At 40.7% G+C, this 16,744-nt stretch overlaps 1 protein-coding gene across 2 annotated transcripts in view; it reads left to right on the top strand.

Annotated features, from left to right (window-relative positions):
- The window catches only part of Efna5 (ephrin A5), a 281,144-nt gene that overhangs the window by 256,201 nt on the left and 8,199 nt on the right, over window positions 1-16,744 (top strand). For both annotated transcript variants that reach the window (XM_028874008.2, XM_028874007.2), the window contains exon 3: window positions 16,367-16,432. In XM_028874008.2, coding sequence (XP_028729841.1) covers window positions 16,367-16,432 — 66 coding nt within the window. The remainder of the gene's footprint in view (window positions 1-16,366; window positions 16,433-16,744) is intronic.

Raw genomic sequence — 16,744 nt, 5'->3', positions numbered from 1 at the left:
TTGGTATTCTGTGTCCTGCAATGTGGTTCCCTCCCACCAAGCTCCAAGTCAATTAAGAAATAATTTTATGTTTCTAATTTGTATGTGGTCCAGTTTAAATGGAGAAAAAGAAACATTATGAAAAAATAATATTTGAGGGTAATTGGTGCCAAAAGAATCTTAAAATAAAAATATAAGTCTTGTTATTAATTCCTTAAAACAATCATTTGTTGCTGTTCTGTGACAGATTTATTGACTACAACGATCATTTAGAAAGGACAGACTAATGAGAAGCCACCATTGGCTGTGATAATAGCATATCATTACAAGCTTGAACCATGTGGACTTATTTGGCCCCCTTTCAGAGGAATAAATTATTTCAAACTCATTTCATCTCTTGAAAATCCTTATGATTTAGGTCACAAGTTAGATTATATGAGTAGCAGCCCTAAAATCCATCATCTAAAATAAATTCTATGATTCTGAGCTATTTTAAAATTGAGACACTTCAAACATTTCTCAAACAGGAATTACATAAAGGGGTCGCAAGGTTTCTCTAGCCTCTAATTTACCTTTTTTCATTGCAGCTTGATTGTTATTCCTAATGGTTGTGCTCCCCCACCCACACAGGTTTTTTTTTTTTTTTTTTTTAAATAGCTCTGCTCACAGAGAATATATTGCTAAATACTACTGCAAGGAAATGTTTACAGATGTAAATGATTTCTATTTAGGGAGCTCATGATTAAAATGTGAAAGAATATGGCACTAGAAAGCATATGAATAACTTTTGAAAAAATTCTCATATGATTATGACATATATATGTATATGTCATATGATTATGACATATATATGTATGCATGTATGCATATATCCATATTCTAGAGTTGAATCATGAGAGTGTTGTGAATGGGTGCTTTCTGTATGTTACAGAAGACCTTACACTGAAACCTATTGGTATGGTTTTACTTTAATTTAGATAAGTTCACTGTTTTATGATTGTGAAACTGTGAGTAGGATGAGCTAGAAAGCAAGTATCCTAGAATGAACTAGACTTACATGCAACCAACCAGTGAACCAGTCAGTTCCTACAAATCCATCCTTCTGGTCCACAGGAGGTGCATCTAAATTATTTCCGTCTCTCATAGCTGTTTTGAGACTCAAAGTATATTTTATTATTTTATATTTTAGTGTTCAGGGAGTAGATGGCTAACAGAGTCAAGAGGGGAAATGCAATCATTGGCAGCCTTTTTTTTTCTTTCTATTTGCATCAATGAAGATCTGCCCTTGGTCCCTTGTTTTTAAGATTAACCTCCTGAGGTCATCAGAGAGATCAGAGTTTGCTTCTCCTGGCTGTGGAAATGGTGTCTTTCATTCTTTGGGGTGTAGTAACCACTGCTTCTGTTTCCCCGTGGATGGCTCTGGAGACCTGCCTGGATCAGGCCCTGGCCATCCAGGGGACTAATGAACATGTCATGCGCGCCTGGAGTTCCAGTCTCTGGCACAGCTGTGGCACTTCCCCCCCCCTGCTGGGAGGCACAGCACGCTGGCCATTTGTTGGCAAGTTCATATTTCACACTGCAGGGAATTGAAATGATTGAGCAGACAGAAGAAGAGTTTTATTAGCAGTAGCCTACGTCTCCCGAGACTCTGATTTGGCATAGAACATCTGCTTCGGGATCTGCGTCTAGGCCAGTTCCTTTCCCCCCACAAAGGTTACGACTTGAGGCAAGCTGTGCTTCCACTGGCGGGAGGAAATTTGCCCGAAGACTTGATTTAGTCAGAATCAAAGCATCCTGCCACAGAATTTCTTTTTTCAATTATCTCCGAAGAGGCAGCCAGACTTTCAATGGATCAGTATAATAAATGTAATGAAATGAGGCAGGCCCTCCCGTTTCCCAGTTGCCTCCAATGGGAGGTGCCCACACAGTTCTGTGTCTACACCCAGAAGCCTATGACCCAGATACCAACAACGGCACACGATAAGGGTGGCCTTTGGGTGTCTTTTGGCTCGTCAGCATGATAAATAAGTGGGCGTGCTGGTTTCACCCGCAATGCTCACGTCGTTCATGCTGAATGCAATTATTACTATTTTTCTTGGTGAAGACTCATCATACAGCCTCTGTCTTGTGGTGTAGTCTTAATGACTAATTATGCTTATCCACATGATTTTGTTGTGCATAGTCATATTTTGTGTGTGTGTGTGTGTGTGTGTGTGTGTGTGTGTGCATGTGCAAGACAGCCCTGACTAGCCTTACACACATAGATAGAAAATTAAATCCTAGCATTTGATTATGCTACAGCAATTAGATGCCATCCTTGTAATGGGAAACATGACATCTTTATCACTCTCCTCTCTATTTTCATGTTTTAATGCAGACATTTACCAGAATTGGATACACTCTGCCTCCTACACACATATCCCATGCACACACCACATATCACACACACACACACACACACACACACACACACACACACACTCCTAATTGAATATCTGCATATCTCCAAGGAGCCCCGTGGGTGAAACCATGCATTCATCTTCTTTAGTTCTTAGGCCACTTTGGTTTAGAGTAAGAACTGTTGCTTTTATGAAGTGCCTTTTTCTATAAAGTCAGAACCTCGCAGCAGTGCACAGAAAGCCGATGGTATAAAGGAGCTAAGTAGAGTCTTTAATAGAGAGCGCTGGGTTGTAAGTGTTTTTGTTCCTACAGAGCAGATAGATTTGGCTCCATCTGTTCCATATTCATAACAAAGGAGCGCACTTACAGGAGGGCCAACTTCCCCCGGAGCCGCCTGGTAATGATCTTTTTCACCAGAAAGACAGAATGTGAACTCGGTGGCTTGGCCCCACAAAAAAGCAGCTGGCAGGATCCCTTCAGAATGCTGATTTCCTTGTAACCCAGGTTGACATAAAATTTCCCAGTTCAGAAAGTGGGGAGAAGAAAAATGTACCGATTTCTCATCTCTCCACAATGTCATGGAGCTGGGAAGTTCAGAACGCGCACATTTGACCTTCCTTTCCAAAGCCGCAGATTGCAATTAGCTAGTGTGGGGAAAGCCTGCACTCGAAGTGTCTGAAGGTGTCACGGGGGAGAAGCCTTTCTTCAGTTTCTAAGTTGTTTCTATCCAGACTTTTTAATCTCTTCTAAAACTGGGGTTAATGAAAAGAAATATGACTTATACCGCACAAGGAAAAACCCCTGTTGAGTTTTGTAATTAACAAACTTCAAAGCCAATTTCAACCGAGACCTCTTAGATTAAAAAGATAAGTTGACCCAGGAGTTTTCCTCCACTAAACATAGGAAAAGTAAAAAAATCTTCCCCCAAATGGCACAGAGTGCCATAAATACCCTTTACGCAACACGTGGGGCCAACATTGAAATAGAAATGATTCCTTAAGACATAAACAGCACTTTGGTATTAAACAATTGGCTTAAAACTTAATAACACACCCCAATCAGTGGATAGAATGCTTGCTTTTTAAATGATTTTTAAAAAATTTAAAATATAATTACATATATTCCGTCCTACCCCTCCTGTATCCAGCTCCCCAACCCCGCAAATTCAATGCCTCCTTGTCTTTAACCATTGTTGTTACATATACATATAAATTAATAAACATATAACTACACAGAATACTTGTTTTAGGTTAACCTCACAAATAACTTTTTAAAAAAGGAAAGAAACAAGGAAAAGAAACATAATGTGAAGGATCCTAATCTTTTTTTCCATTCTGCAAGCTCCACGTACTGAACTCCCTAAAAAGTACACCGTTGACTTTCTTAATATACTAGATGTTAAAGTTATAATTCCTACTTATCAACCCATTATTATCCATCTTGCTACCATCTGTGCATTATCTCCTTGCTAAACTAGAGCTTCCTGGAAAACAAGCAGTGAATAAATCTCTCAGAAAGTTGGCCGCAGCTATAAAGTAGGAGAAGGTTTCATCTGGTGGTTGATGAGATTGCTCCGTGAGTTTGTGAGGATATAAAAGTAATATTAGCGGAGGGTAGAACACAGCAGATTCATCTGAAGCATTCCAGACTTTGAACACACGGGAAACTCTTTTTCTGATTCATTCAACTTTTACCTCGTTTATTTACTCATTCCTTCAGAAATCTTTTGGGCTGCCTTGCCTGATGCCAAGTACTGTGTTAGGTTTTAGGAACTTCCTGGTCCGTTACAAAATGGACCCTAGGACCAGTAAACAGCACTACCATATTAGCCTCACCTTTTGGAGCTCCCAACTTGTTTGGGAATGAGATAAAAACCAGAAAACAAGCCCATCACACTGGGACTGAGAGCAAGCTCGGTGTGGTAAGAGAGAAAAATGAAGACAGCTTTCAATTGGCTGTTCATAGAAGGCTTCTCTGGAGGGGACAGTATAGCACCCTCAGAGGCAAGATCAGTATGAACTCTTGGTACATGGAAAGGTAGCTTTTATTCTTTAAAAGCTACCTTTTTAAATCATTTTTAAAAAATTTTAAATTACGTATATTCTGCCCTACCCCTCCCGTATCCAGCTCCCCTCCCTCCCAAATTCAATGCCTCCTGGTCTGTAGCCATTGTTGTTACATATACATATAAATTAATAAACATACAACTACACAGAATACTCGTACATCTTGAGAAAAGTAGGTGGGGATATGCTGTGGCTTATCTGTGGAGGTCAGAAGACAACTTATGGGAGTGAGTTCTCTTCTGTCACATGGGTGTCAGGAACTGAACTGAGGTCATTGATGCAAGAGCCCCTGCCCATGAAGCCATCTCTTATTCCCTTTCTCTGTGGTTTTGTTTCATTTGAGACTGAGACCAAGTAGCGTGGGTTGACATAACACCTTGAACATGAAGCAGTCATCCTGCCTCAGCTGCCAAGGGCTGGGATGACTGGCGTGTGCCCCCTGCCAAGCCAGAAAGGTAGCCTTTGCCCATTTACGGTATTACTTTGGATTTAAAGTTTGTTTTTCAAAGTTAATAAATTTTGAAAAATAATTCTCCCTAATCTTATTCCAGAGGCAAAACTAACATATGTCTTTTAATGCTTTTACACTGGAAAATACTTTATATGCTCTGTCACCTTTGGAAATGCATTCTTCATCCTCTTAAAGTGTTTCAGTTGTCTGCCTTCACCATTTTAAACCATTTAAGCCTAGGGTTTCAATCTCACAAATCTAAATAATTTTCCCCATTGTATATGTTTTTTATTTTTGAGACAGGATCTCACAGCCTCAGTCTCCCCGTATAGCCAAAAATGATCTTGCATTCCAGATCATTTTGCCTCTCAAGTCCTGCGAGGGTAGGCGTGGACCACCATCATATATTTTAACTTAGAATTACATCTCTAAACTGTGATTCAAACTGGCTCAAGTTGTCACATTTTTAACATTTAAAGTTTTGTATTCATATGAAATATCGATTCTGTGATTTCTTAAAGATTCCTTTAAAAATGCCTATAAGCTTAAGTTTGGTTAGAGGGTTGTTAGAACCTTCAGCGGAGTTTCTGGGTTTACAGCCTGATGTGATATCTGCGGTCTTGATGATGCTTCTGAGTGAATGGAGCCAGGCTGGTTTTTCACACACACTGCAGATGTGATCTGCATCACCCAGCATCACTTTTGCTTTGAATATTTCATTGAAGGGCACATGGCGACCTGGATTCCAGTTTCACCTTCCTTTCTATTCCTCTGCTCATTAGAAGGGCCTGCGACCTCTTTCTACCGAGTCTGTCCTTTAGATTTGATAAATCATTGTCTTTAAAGATGCCCATGGTCCCTTCACTTATTTCTGTTTGAATTCTATGTATATCTCTGTAGTTCACCAACTATAGGTCATAGTTGCCAAGGTCATTCCAATAAGAAAGAGCGTGTAGCAAAGGGAGAGGAGTTCTCCAGAGGAAAGAAGTTGTTCTTCCATAATTTATTTGGGGAACATTTACTATGATTACCCCTCCCTTTTTTTTGTTCTGTTTACTATTTTGTTCACAGTTGACTAGCACATTACTTTGATGCAGATTGTTGGTTTTTTTGTTTTGTTTTGTTTTTGTTAGCCTTTAACGTTGTCCTCAAGTCTTTATTGGAAACTCACTATGAACAAAATAGTAGACACCCCACTTCTAAGCACCTGGCACGGCCCCTGTGCTTATGGAACTGCATCTCAACTGTAATAACAGAGAAAAGATGCAATATCCTGTTCTGAGGTAACGCAGAATGGGTTATATGTTGTGAAGGAGACAGAAACAGATGTAAGCACCAGGAAGAGCATTGGAGATGGGACACATCTTTGAGAAGCCAAGGAAAGGTCCTGTGAGTTAGAAAAGCACAATTTCATGGAGGTAAACTTGTCAGGACTAGCCTTAGTGTGTATTGAAGGAGAAGAAAGAGTGGGAGAGATCAAGCAGAAAACTGAGGTTGGAGCCAGATTATGAAAGACCATGACTGCTGTGCCTCGGGCTGCTGGATGGGAAGGCAGACATTCTTACTAGAAATGTCTCCTTGAACAGACAATCAGTAAACTAGAGCTTAGACTCAAGCTTTGGTTTTTGTTACTCTGTCAACTTTAAAAAAATCATCCAGTAAAGCATTTTCTTTTTTTTGTATGAAATAAACTGTGCAATCTTGGTACCTAAACAACTCCCCAGCTTGGTAAAATTTAGCCTGTCAGAGAACTGTTGTCTTGAGTTGCATTAGTAACCTATACCAGGCTTTCTCTTTGAGGCTACCAACCAGCTCCCAAATCATGATACAGAACTTCTTGTTATTTTTGAATGCTTGGCCTAGCTTAGGCACACATCTGGCTGGCACTTTTAACTGAAATTAATTTGTTTCTCTTTATCTACCTTTTGCCTCCTTCTGTATATCAGACTTTGACTGCTTCTTGTGTCTGGCTGGTGGCTGCCTGGCTTCTTACTCTCAGAGGACATGTCCCCCTCTTTCTCGTTTTTTTCTTCTCCTGAGCCTAAATTCTTTTTCCTACTATTTATTCTATCTGCCTGCCAGCTTTGCCTATCCCTCTTCTGCCTAGCTATTGGCTGTTCAGCTCTTTATTAGACCAATCAGGTGCCTTAGGCAGGCAAGGCAAAACAAATGCAACACATCTTTACATCATTAAACAAATGCAACACACCTTTACACCGTTAAAGTAATATTCTGCAGCATAAACAAATGTCACAATTTTTACATAAAAGTAATATTACACAGCATAAGCAAATGTAACACATCTTTGTGTAGTTAAAATAATATTCCACAACAGTTGCCTCCTGCCTGAACCAGTGGGTATTCCTGCCCATATTACCATTAGTCCCAGTAGAAGCAATAGATATGGAGACCATGGCCCACTGGTTAAGAAAAATAAGCAAAGAACAACTCACTGATTGGTGCAGATAGGTAGTTAGCTAGATTTTACAAAAGAATGCTTAAGATTGGTGTTCGAACAGCCTTGGCGAAGCAGTACCACATCTGGGCAGGTGAGGACATGCTGAGGTGTCTGCATCCACTGCTGGCTGATTTCTTTGGTGCTGTTTCTGGCCTCAGCCTTTCAAGTACAAAGGCAGTCTCAGTGCCAGCCCCGCTGCTTCTCCGAAGAATTAATATTTCCATTTTTTTTTTGTCTCCCAGGCCTCAAATTTAATAGCATGCTCGCAACCTTAAAATTGATCGGAAAACAAACAAACTCAATGTTCATAGGTTTTTCGAAAGCAAAAGGCTCTTTGATACTGTTTCTCATTCTCTAAGTATCCCCCTACCCTTAGTGCACAGCAACACACACACACACACACACACACACACACACACACACACACACACACTCATCAGTGTCACACTCCTACCACACACATAAAGGAACATGACTGTGATCGAATCCAGTTTGTTAAAATTTAGGCTAGAGAGACTGATCCAGGTAGTTCCCAAAGTTCATGACGCTGAAGCAGGAGGATTGCTTAACCTCAGGGGCTGAATAGTAGTGAGAACATGCAAGCAAGCATGCAGCAAATAATTCAGGCTGTGAAGAGCCACACACATTCCATCTCCCCATTACCTCCCCATCCACCTCTCCCCCCCCACCCATATTTGTATTCGGAACTAGAGATCTGGTTCTGAAGAGATGTCTCGATGTAACCAGGCTGTCTGCTGCTTTTCTGGAAGACATGGCTTTGGTTCTCGGCACTCACATCAGGAAACTGGCTTCAATTTCCAGGGATCTGGTCTCTGTGGGTGCTATACTCATGTATTAACCTGTACTACACACACACACACACACACACAGAGAGAGAGAGAGAGAGAGAGAGAGAGAGAGAGAGAGAGAGAGAGAGAGAGAGAGAGAGAGAGAGAGAGAGAAAATAAATTAATATTGAAGAAGAATGACAACCACCACCACTACAGACACCTCAGATGGCCCCAGTTAGGTCCTGACTTTGGGAATTGTCTTACTGAAGAAGGAATAAAACAAATTGGTAGCTATCAGTCTTTGGCGAAATAGTATTCTAGACCTATAGGGATAGGCCACCTGAACTTCCAAGTGAATTAGAAAACTCTACATGCCCTCTAAAGTTGGTGATAATTAAATCTCTTGAGAAGGGGAGGGTCACCAGGAAACTGAGGCATAGACAGATTAGCAGCTGGCTCACAGCCACAAAGAAAGGCCAGAATGCATGAATTTTAGAGAAAGCTGAGCATTATTACGCATGCATTGAAATCCTTAAAGCATATTTCTCCCTAGGACCCTTAACACAGGTGTCTGGTGTCAGAGGGGTTATAAGAAGCTCAAAGAAATAGTAACACTGTTCTGAAAACTTCTTTGACTTGTATTAACTTAATGACTTAATTAGTAATTTATTTTCATACTATATTAGTACTTCTTGAGGATAGCATTCTCCTGGTTACTATAGTAACAGTCACTCAGATAGATGATGGATGGATGGATGGATGGATGGATGGATGGATGGATGGATGATAGGTAGGTATATAAGGGACCTACAGAGAAGGAGAAGTATAAATCATCTCTCCTGTGAGATTCCAGGAACTCTGCCTTTTATCTGGGCTTTTGTTAACTGTTGTCATTGCCTTTATTATGTGCTTCTAGATGAAGAAAATTTTTCTAATGGCTCTGCTGATCATGGTTTTGCTTGCTTATTTTTGCCAGATAGTGCCCATCTAGTAGAGCAGGTCACTGAGGAACATCTGACCTATGAGGGTGGACAACCCCTTAAACACTGAGGCCTCGTGGTTCTTTCTGAGACTTGCTGGGAAACCAGCTTTGTTCTAACTGTTCAAAGATGTTCAGTGGCTTCAGACAAACAAATGAACAAACAACCAACAATAAAGCTAACAGTTCTATCGTGTCTGGATTTTAAAGGGTAGTTATCTAAACGCTATCTTTTCCTTCTGTGGCTACGTGGAGTAGACTTCTCCCATTCACCGAGGGAGGCTGAAGTCTAGCGTCATGGCTGGGAGTTAGTTAAACTGTTGTAAAACAAATTTTCCTTAAACAGAAATGCTTCTTTTAGGGACATTAAAAAAAAAAAAAAAGACTCCAAGCTCCAGGTTATTTTTTATATAGTTCAGTAAAGACTAAGGCACAGTCGAGCCCCTCTGTAGTGAAACAGGTTGTCACTGAACTTTGAAAGTCCTGTAGAAGTTACAAGTCATGTAGATGTGTACATAAGCATCATTTTGCCTTATTTGTTTCCCCCAAATCAGTGGAACAGAGCTTGTCTTTGTCATGTACGTTTTCTAAGAACAGTAATTCATCTACTGAGGCTTAGCTGCTGGAATTTGCATACTCCTTAAGCTCGTTTGTGGTGAGAAGTTGGCCTAAGGGGTTAGGAAGCCAGGTCAAGGAAGGCCGGGGAGGTGAGTGCTGTCTTCCACTCCGACTTTCTTCTGCGGCTCTCCAGCTGGAATTTATTTTCCCTCCTCTGCCCTGAACTTTACTCTAATTATTCTTTCCCTTGCAGTCCCCTGGTGTTGAAACCAAGTTTTAACTTAGAGAGTGTGTTTTTTCAATCTTTCTTGCTATATTGTGGGAAACACATCCCTTCCCACCTTCTAGTTTGTATAAAAAGAAATATCCCCAGAGCTGTATTAAAGAATCTAATATGTGCATGGTATTTTCAATTTCTCGAAGGTCTCTAGACTCAGTAACCTCCTCTGCAGTTTTTACATCTGGGCCTTGACCTTGACTTGTCAGGTAGTTAAAGTCTGAGACACCACGGCTTCAGGAGGTGAAATGTGCAGGCAAATGGGCAGCTCCTGTGGTCGCTCTTCAGGTGTGAGCTCCATAAAGCAAGGGCAGGGACTGAGAGGAGGTGGCCTTTGGGGTGGAGGTATAGCTCACTGGTAGAACACTGGCCTAACATGTATAAGGCCCTGGGTTGAAGCCCAGGTCACACAAAGGTCTCTCTTTCTCTCTTATGTCTGATCTATAAGAGGCAAGGTATATATATTCTGTACTAACTGGTAGTTTTTGTTGTGTTTTGTTGTGTTAATATGATAATTGAATATACTTTTTTTTAAAAAAGGCAGGTAGCTAAGCTGCAAATTATTGCTTTGTTATTCTTCCTTAAGAAGAGGCCCAACTTGTTTTTTAATTTGTGTGTGTGTGTGTGTGTGTGTGTGTGTGTGTCTGGTAACCATTTTCTGAGACGTCCATATGGCTCTGGTTAATCTCTCTCATATTCCCACCACTTCTGGTCCCCACCCTTTCCCCACATATACAAAATGGATTTTATTGATTCATTAAATTTTGGAAGACATTTCCAGTTACACTCTGGATTTAAATGGGATTTTTTTTCTTTTCCTTTTTTTTTTTTTTTTTTGTGGACGGAATAGTGCTTAATTCTGGCTTTACCTGTCTAATTTGTATATATTTGTGTTATGCGTTGAACTACAAGAAAAACCTACAGGGGAAAAACTGTGTCCTGCTAACAGCTAATAACCTGTATTTTCTTTTGACTTGCTCAAATTGAGAACTACTGCCTGTGGCAAACGTCATAGAAAACTACATTTTTAGTGTCTCAGACACACTCCTTTAAAGAGAAGAAAGTGGCTAGCTGTTTTTAGAAGTAAAATTTCCCAAAGTATCCCGACTGACATAGATTCAGAAAGGGTAACTGTGGCCTTTGGAATTAAGATTAGAAGCCGAATGAGGTCAGCCAGAGGTGATAAATGGTTACACAACACTGGACTTGAAAATTTGAAAGAAACTAAATCCTGGAGTCCCGCCCTTCTCCTGGCAAACTTTTGGGTCTCAGAGAACATTTGCTTCAATTAGCAAGGAACTTCTGAGCAGCCTGAACTTTCATGTTTATATTTAATGTGACGACTCTTATTGGAAGATCATTAATAGGCGTTTTTTTGGATAATCAGAGACTTTTAAGTTATTTTTTTAAGTCCTTTCACTTAAGGTGTTTTTAAAACTCACCCTTCTATTCTGTTTCCTAGATCTGATGAGAAACATTCTTTCTCTTATAATTCAAGTTCACATTTTATTTTGAGACTCCTTTATGTTCACCCAAGCATTTGGAGTTGAACTGAGACACGAGAAGGCAAATGAAAAGACATTTACAAAAACTTCTTTAACAGCCCCTTTAGAATTGCCTCTCTTCCAGATTTGTCTAAGTAGTAAGCGATTCACTTCTCCAGGCACAGCAACAGACTGAGGAGTGAACACCTCTTTGGAGCAAGGGCATGGTTGTCCATGAGTGGAGGATGCTGCCATGCTTTCATCTGTCAATCAAAAACTCAGCCATGAGAAACCTGGGATCACATGGGCTTGTTTGTAAACTACATCAGTAAATGCTTGAATGATAGATTAGATTGATTGGCTCAACCTGTCTAACTGTCTAAAAACCAACAAATTAGTCGAGAGTTGGGAATCCAGATTCAGCTCACAAAGCTACAGTGAGTTCTAGATTCAGCTAAGAAGGTCCCTCTTTCTCTCCCATTCACATGATTGTTAGCAACACTGAGTTCCTGGTGTGTTTTCTAAGGATCATCAGTTTCTCCTGACGGGACATATCTGTGTTGCATGGGTCTTTCCACTTTGAATCTCACAATGTGGCACATTCTTTCACAATCTTTGAAAGAAGGAAGTCCGAGGCTTTTGGAACATAATCACAGAGATGCCAAGCCCTAACTTGTGCCTGGTTCTGTTCATTAGGAGCTAGAAACTAAACTCAGCCCACACTGGAGGGGATGGGAGACTAGGGGATTAATAGCATTCTGGTGGGAGCATTGAGAACCATGGCAGAAGCGCCCTACATCAAACACAATGCCAGTGTACTCTTGCTCTGTCTAGATCGATAGGCGATTATTAGTGGCCTGAGGTGTGAATATTACATTTGCAGTGCTAAATATAGCATTTGTAAGTACTAACTTGGGGGTCAGGAATGTGGTCCCTCATAGGTGCCACATTGACTAAATGCTGAACCAAGCTTGTTTGAACACCAAGAGACCAAGGGAATGAGGCTTCAGGAATGCTTAAACTTTGGGCCTCCGAGATCATGAATGAAGTCCGGACCCTCGCGGCCATATTAGTGTTGTATTCTTAAGTTAGAGGACCAGCAAATCTCAGCTTGTATTCCATTTTGTGCCTCCATGTTTTGACTGGTACTTTCCAGGAATAGGGCCTATAGACAGGCTCATAAAATAGTCACTAAGACGTAGAATGATAGGTTTTGTTTGTTTTAGTGGTCCCTCTATCCCTACTCCCAACTTCCCGACTCCAAATGTGCCTCTTTACTAGTAAAATCAGTAAAGAAATGTGAGTTTATTTTAGATGGAAACTGTTCAACACTCTTTTCTATTTTAGCTTCAAGTTTTCTTTGTAAGAAGACTCCAGGTTTTAGTCACCTGCTCAGCTTGCCATGTCTCTGATTTGGGAATTTAGGGATGAACATTTTAATTCTTTTGTTCTTCTTGTTCATTCATGATTGGCTCCTGGAGGAGCCGTAAAGCCTCTGATAAGAAGACACCAGCACACTTGCAGACAAACTGAGTGTTTCCTGACAAAGCGGGCCTGGTTCTTCATATGAACCTCGGTTACCACATGACCACTCCGGTACCCTAAACTATAGAGAGTGTGTATACCACAGCGGGAGTACACACAACACAACACAAAGGCAGGAATGTGTGTTTTATACTTCTTAACCATCCACAGCCTCTAATAAAGAGGCTGGCATGGATTGGGGGTTTTAGAAGTATTTGAAATGGTCGGTAACACCTACAAGAATATATAATGCACTTTGATGTTTCTTCACGTCCAATTTTCAGAGTCAGCTATACTTTTTTTTTTTTAAAAAAAGTAAACAGCACAAAGCATGATAAATGCACATATAATTATAATTTCTATCTATAAAGTTATATATAGACTTTCTGTTAACTAAAGTCAGGTTAATGGTAGTTGTTACAAAATGATGTTTTTCTGAAGGTTGAGGCTTTGGCATTACCTCCCTTTCCCAACAGAGTCTTGGCATTTTGAGGTTTTCAATCTCTCACTTCTACCAATAGCTCTATCTTTTGCTTATTAGGGATCCCGAGAGGATTTGATTTCTGCATTGACTTGTGGGAATATTACGTATTTTAATTAATAGGTCATTTTGTGGTTTTAGTGCTCTGCCCTCTGCCATCTGTTTCCTTATGACAAGTAAAGCACTTTTTACAAATTACCTAGTATCTTCCGAGACTTCTAATGGCTAACCATCTATATTTAAAGCGGAATAAATGTATCCACCCTCTGGAAGCCAAGGAGTACAGGCTGCAGAAGCCACAGATTTAACATGGAGTAAACTGCAATCGCACTTTTAAAGAAATTCAATAAGTAATTTTGATAATGGGTGGGATATATTTTGAAATAATTTTTTTTTTGGTTTTATGTTTCCGTGTGGAAAATAAGGAAGTCAGGTGATTAGGGCCTAGCAAAGGTCACGTCTTAGGTTAGTCCACTCCATAGAGTTACGATTATATTCCATGGGGCTGGGTGGGCCTAGAGTTCATAGGGCTGGGCTACTGTAGTTTACACGTGAATTTACAAACTATACCGTGCATCAGTGTTATTTGTCCACAAAGTTTTGAAGGATTGGAGTAAAGTAGTCAAACAGCATCGTACGGGTCAGTTCTGTCAGTATTGCAGCTTTCCCGGCTAGGCGACTGAGTCGTGAGGAAGACTGATGAGAAACAAGCCTTTCCTTTTCCGTGTTACAGAAGGACATTCAGTATCTTTGATTCGCAGAAGAATGATGTTTGTCCAGTGGCTGAGGCTCATGTCTCTGTGTGTGAGCTAAGACAATGCTCGAGTTTTTTTTAGATGTCACCTTTTGCTTTTGTTCACTTTCTCTGATACGCTGTACAATAACTTAATGTCAGCATTTGTTTTTCCTTAATAAAAAAAATCCAAAAAAATCTCCATGAAATTAAAAAAAAAAAAAGGCTCCCCACAAAAACAATTACATTTGGCCAGGCAGGACAGTGGTGTCTTACACCTTTAATCCCAGCACTCGGAAGGCAGAGCCAGGCAAATTTCTGTGAGTTCGAGGTCAGCCTGGTCTCAGAGCAAGGTCCACGACAGGCACCAAAACTGCACGGAGAAACCCTGTCTCTAAAAACAACACCACCACCAACAACAACAAAAATTACATTTGATAATGCTTTAAGCCTGCTTGTCTTGAAGTGTCATGTTAAAAGTCAGTCATTTGCATGTGACATGCCGAGCTCACAGAGTCTGAAGTAAGTTCATCTCGGCTCAGAAGAGTGCAGTGTGCATGTGGTGGTGCTTCTCCCACCACCTACCTCATGGCTAAGACCCCATGGGCTTTGTAATGAACCGGAGTCACCTGTGTGTGGTGTATTTAGTATGTACATTTGCAGTTGAGGTCCACAGGAAGGACACCGTTTCCTGGATCAAACCACAGAGTGTGAAATATTGCGCCCCTAATAACACACTCATTACTGTTAATGTCAGTAGGGGGAGTCTTCCCAACTTTGATTTAGTGAGAGCCTACAGCAAAGCCAGCTGTTACCACTTCTTAACTGCTTGTCAGGGAGGCCAGGAGAGATGCAGAGGCCCAAAAACATCTTTTCTCTGTATTTCTTCTTAAAATGAAGAGCTCCAACAGGTGTGTGATAGTGCCTGTGGAGGTCCTTTCGTATCTGCCATCCTTCAGCAGTTGAGTTCTGCAGGAGACTTGCATGGATCTGTAGCCCCATAAATAAGGACATTCATGCAGAAGGACTTTGGAGCTTGACTCCGTTCACCTCAAAAGGAGCATTTTTTTTCAAGCTCCCCACGAAGAATAATATGAAGCTAGAAGAGAGAGAAGGCCTAAGACATGTGGCTCCCTCCTTGTCACTTTCAGTATTACCGAACTAATTTTAAGCCATGTGCATTTTGATGGATGTCAGCTGCCTTTTTTGAACAGAGAAACCACTTGAAGCAAGTCCACGGGGAAGAAAGGATGTGGCTCTCATTTCTGCGATTTTTGTCATTTCTAGAGAGCATTAGTAAACACATGTGGTCGCCAAGGAGCTGACCACCCTTCCAAATCCTTTTGACACTACCCCGTGAGTACTAAGTGGAGATAATCTTAAAAAGTAGGGAAAGTTTAAGATCTTATCTTGAAGAAGGGGAGAAAGTCTCTTCCTCAGATGATTTATAACTTGAAACATGTTGTCGTGTTTTAGTAAACCCACTTTATTAATTCCATCCTTCTCTGTGGAAAATTAAAAGAAGATAAATGTGCTATTGCAGCCTCATCCTTTCTCAATAGCATATTGTGCTTACAATGGCGTGGTGGAGTCTTGGGGCTGGGTTAGTCATATAGAAAGCAGAGCCAAATTCTGAGTAAAACCTCTAATTGAATTACCTGCCGAGCACTGACAGACCAGCTTTCAGGACAGACAAAGCTCTGCTTTCCCCAGCAGAAGTAGGTCATGTTGAAGTCCGCCTCCTCGTAACTGTCCATCACTGGTTTTGACAACACTCTCAACCATGGGCCTCTGTTGGGCCCCTTTTCCTGCAGTTGAGGAGGAGCTGTTCCTGAAGCAAGAGAGTTCAAGCATTATCCTCCTGATTTAGAGAAAATTGATAGCAGATCAAGTTGAAGGGAAGTGCCTTTGAAATAGAAGTCCTGAGCATTTCTCTGTAGATTACCACATTCCTGCATGACTCTCCCTTTATTGTACTGGAAAAAGAAGATGGGAGCGTGGAAGTCACCTTTCTATAGCATTTGTCTTAGTCTGAAAAGTATTATTGGTTTTAACTTCGGGACAGGAATCAGAGTATGCCCTGAAAGAGTATATAGAGACCATTTATTTGCATGTGAAAAACAAAGAATAATGAGTTGTTATTCTCTCCTTTTTCTCTTACCCTGCCGCCTTATCTTACCTGCAGCCTCTGCAATCCCAGACAACGGAAGAAGGTCCTGCCTAAAACTCAAAGTCTTCGTGAGACCAACAAGTAAGTTCATTAGAACGAGCTTCCGAGGGTCCCTTCACTGCGCATGCTTTATCCTGTGGTCTGGTTCACAGCGGTACATTTTTTTTTTTTTTTAATGGTTTACTGTTAAATCTTGTGTGGTACCCGTTTTTGTAGACCCACATCCATGTTTCAGTTTTCATCGTATTTTTTTTCTCATTGTTCTCCATGATGCTTTTCGTTTTGTGTATGAAAGTACACAGCACTTGCTAACTTGTTGTTTCTTAGACTGTTGTACGGGCACAGCATATGGGAACAATGCCGGCATGTGGATACGTGCCATTGATTGTCAAA

Source organism: Peromyscus leucopus, chromosome 13 (genome assembly GCF_004664715.2).
Source record: "Peromyscus leucopus breed LL Stock chromosome 13, UCI_PerLeu_2.1, whole genome shotgun sequence".
Classification (NCBI taxonomy): domain Eukaryota; kingdom Metazoa; phylum Chordata; class Mammalia; order Rodentia; family Cricetidae; genus Peromyscus; species Peromyscus leucopus.
This window is presented reverse-complemented; position numbering and strand designations above follow the sequence as displayed.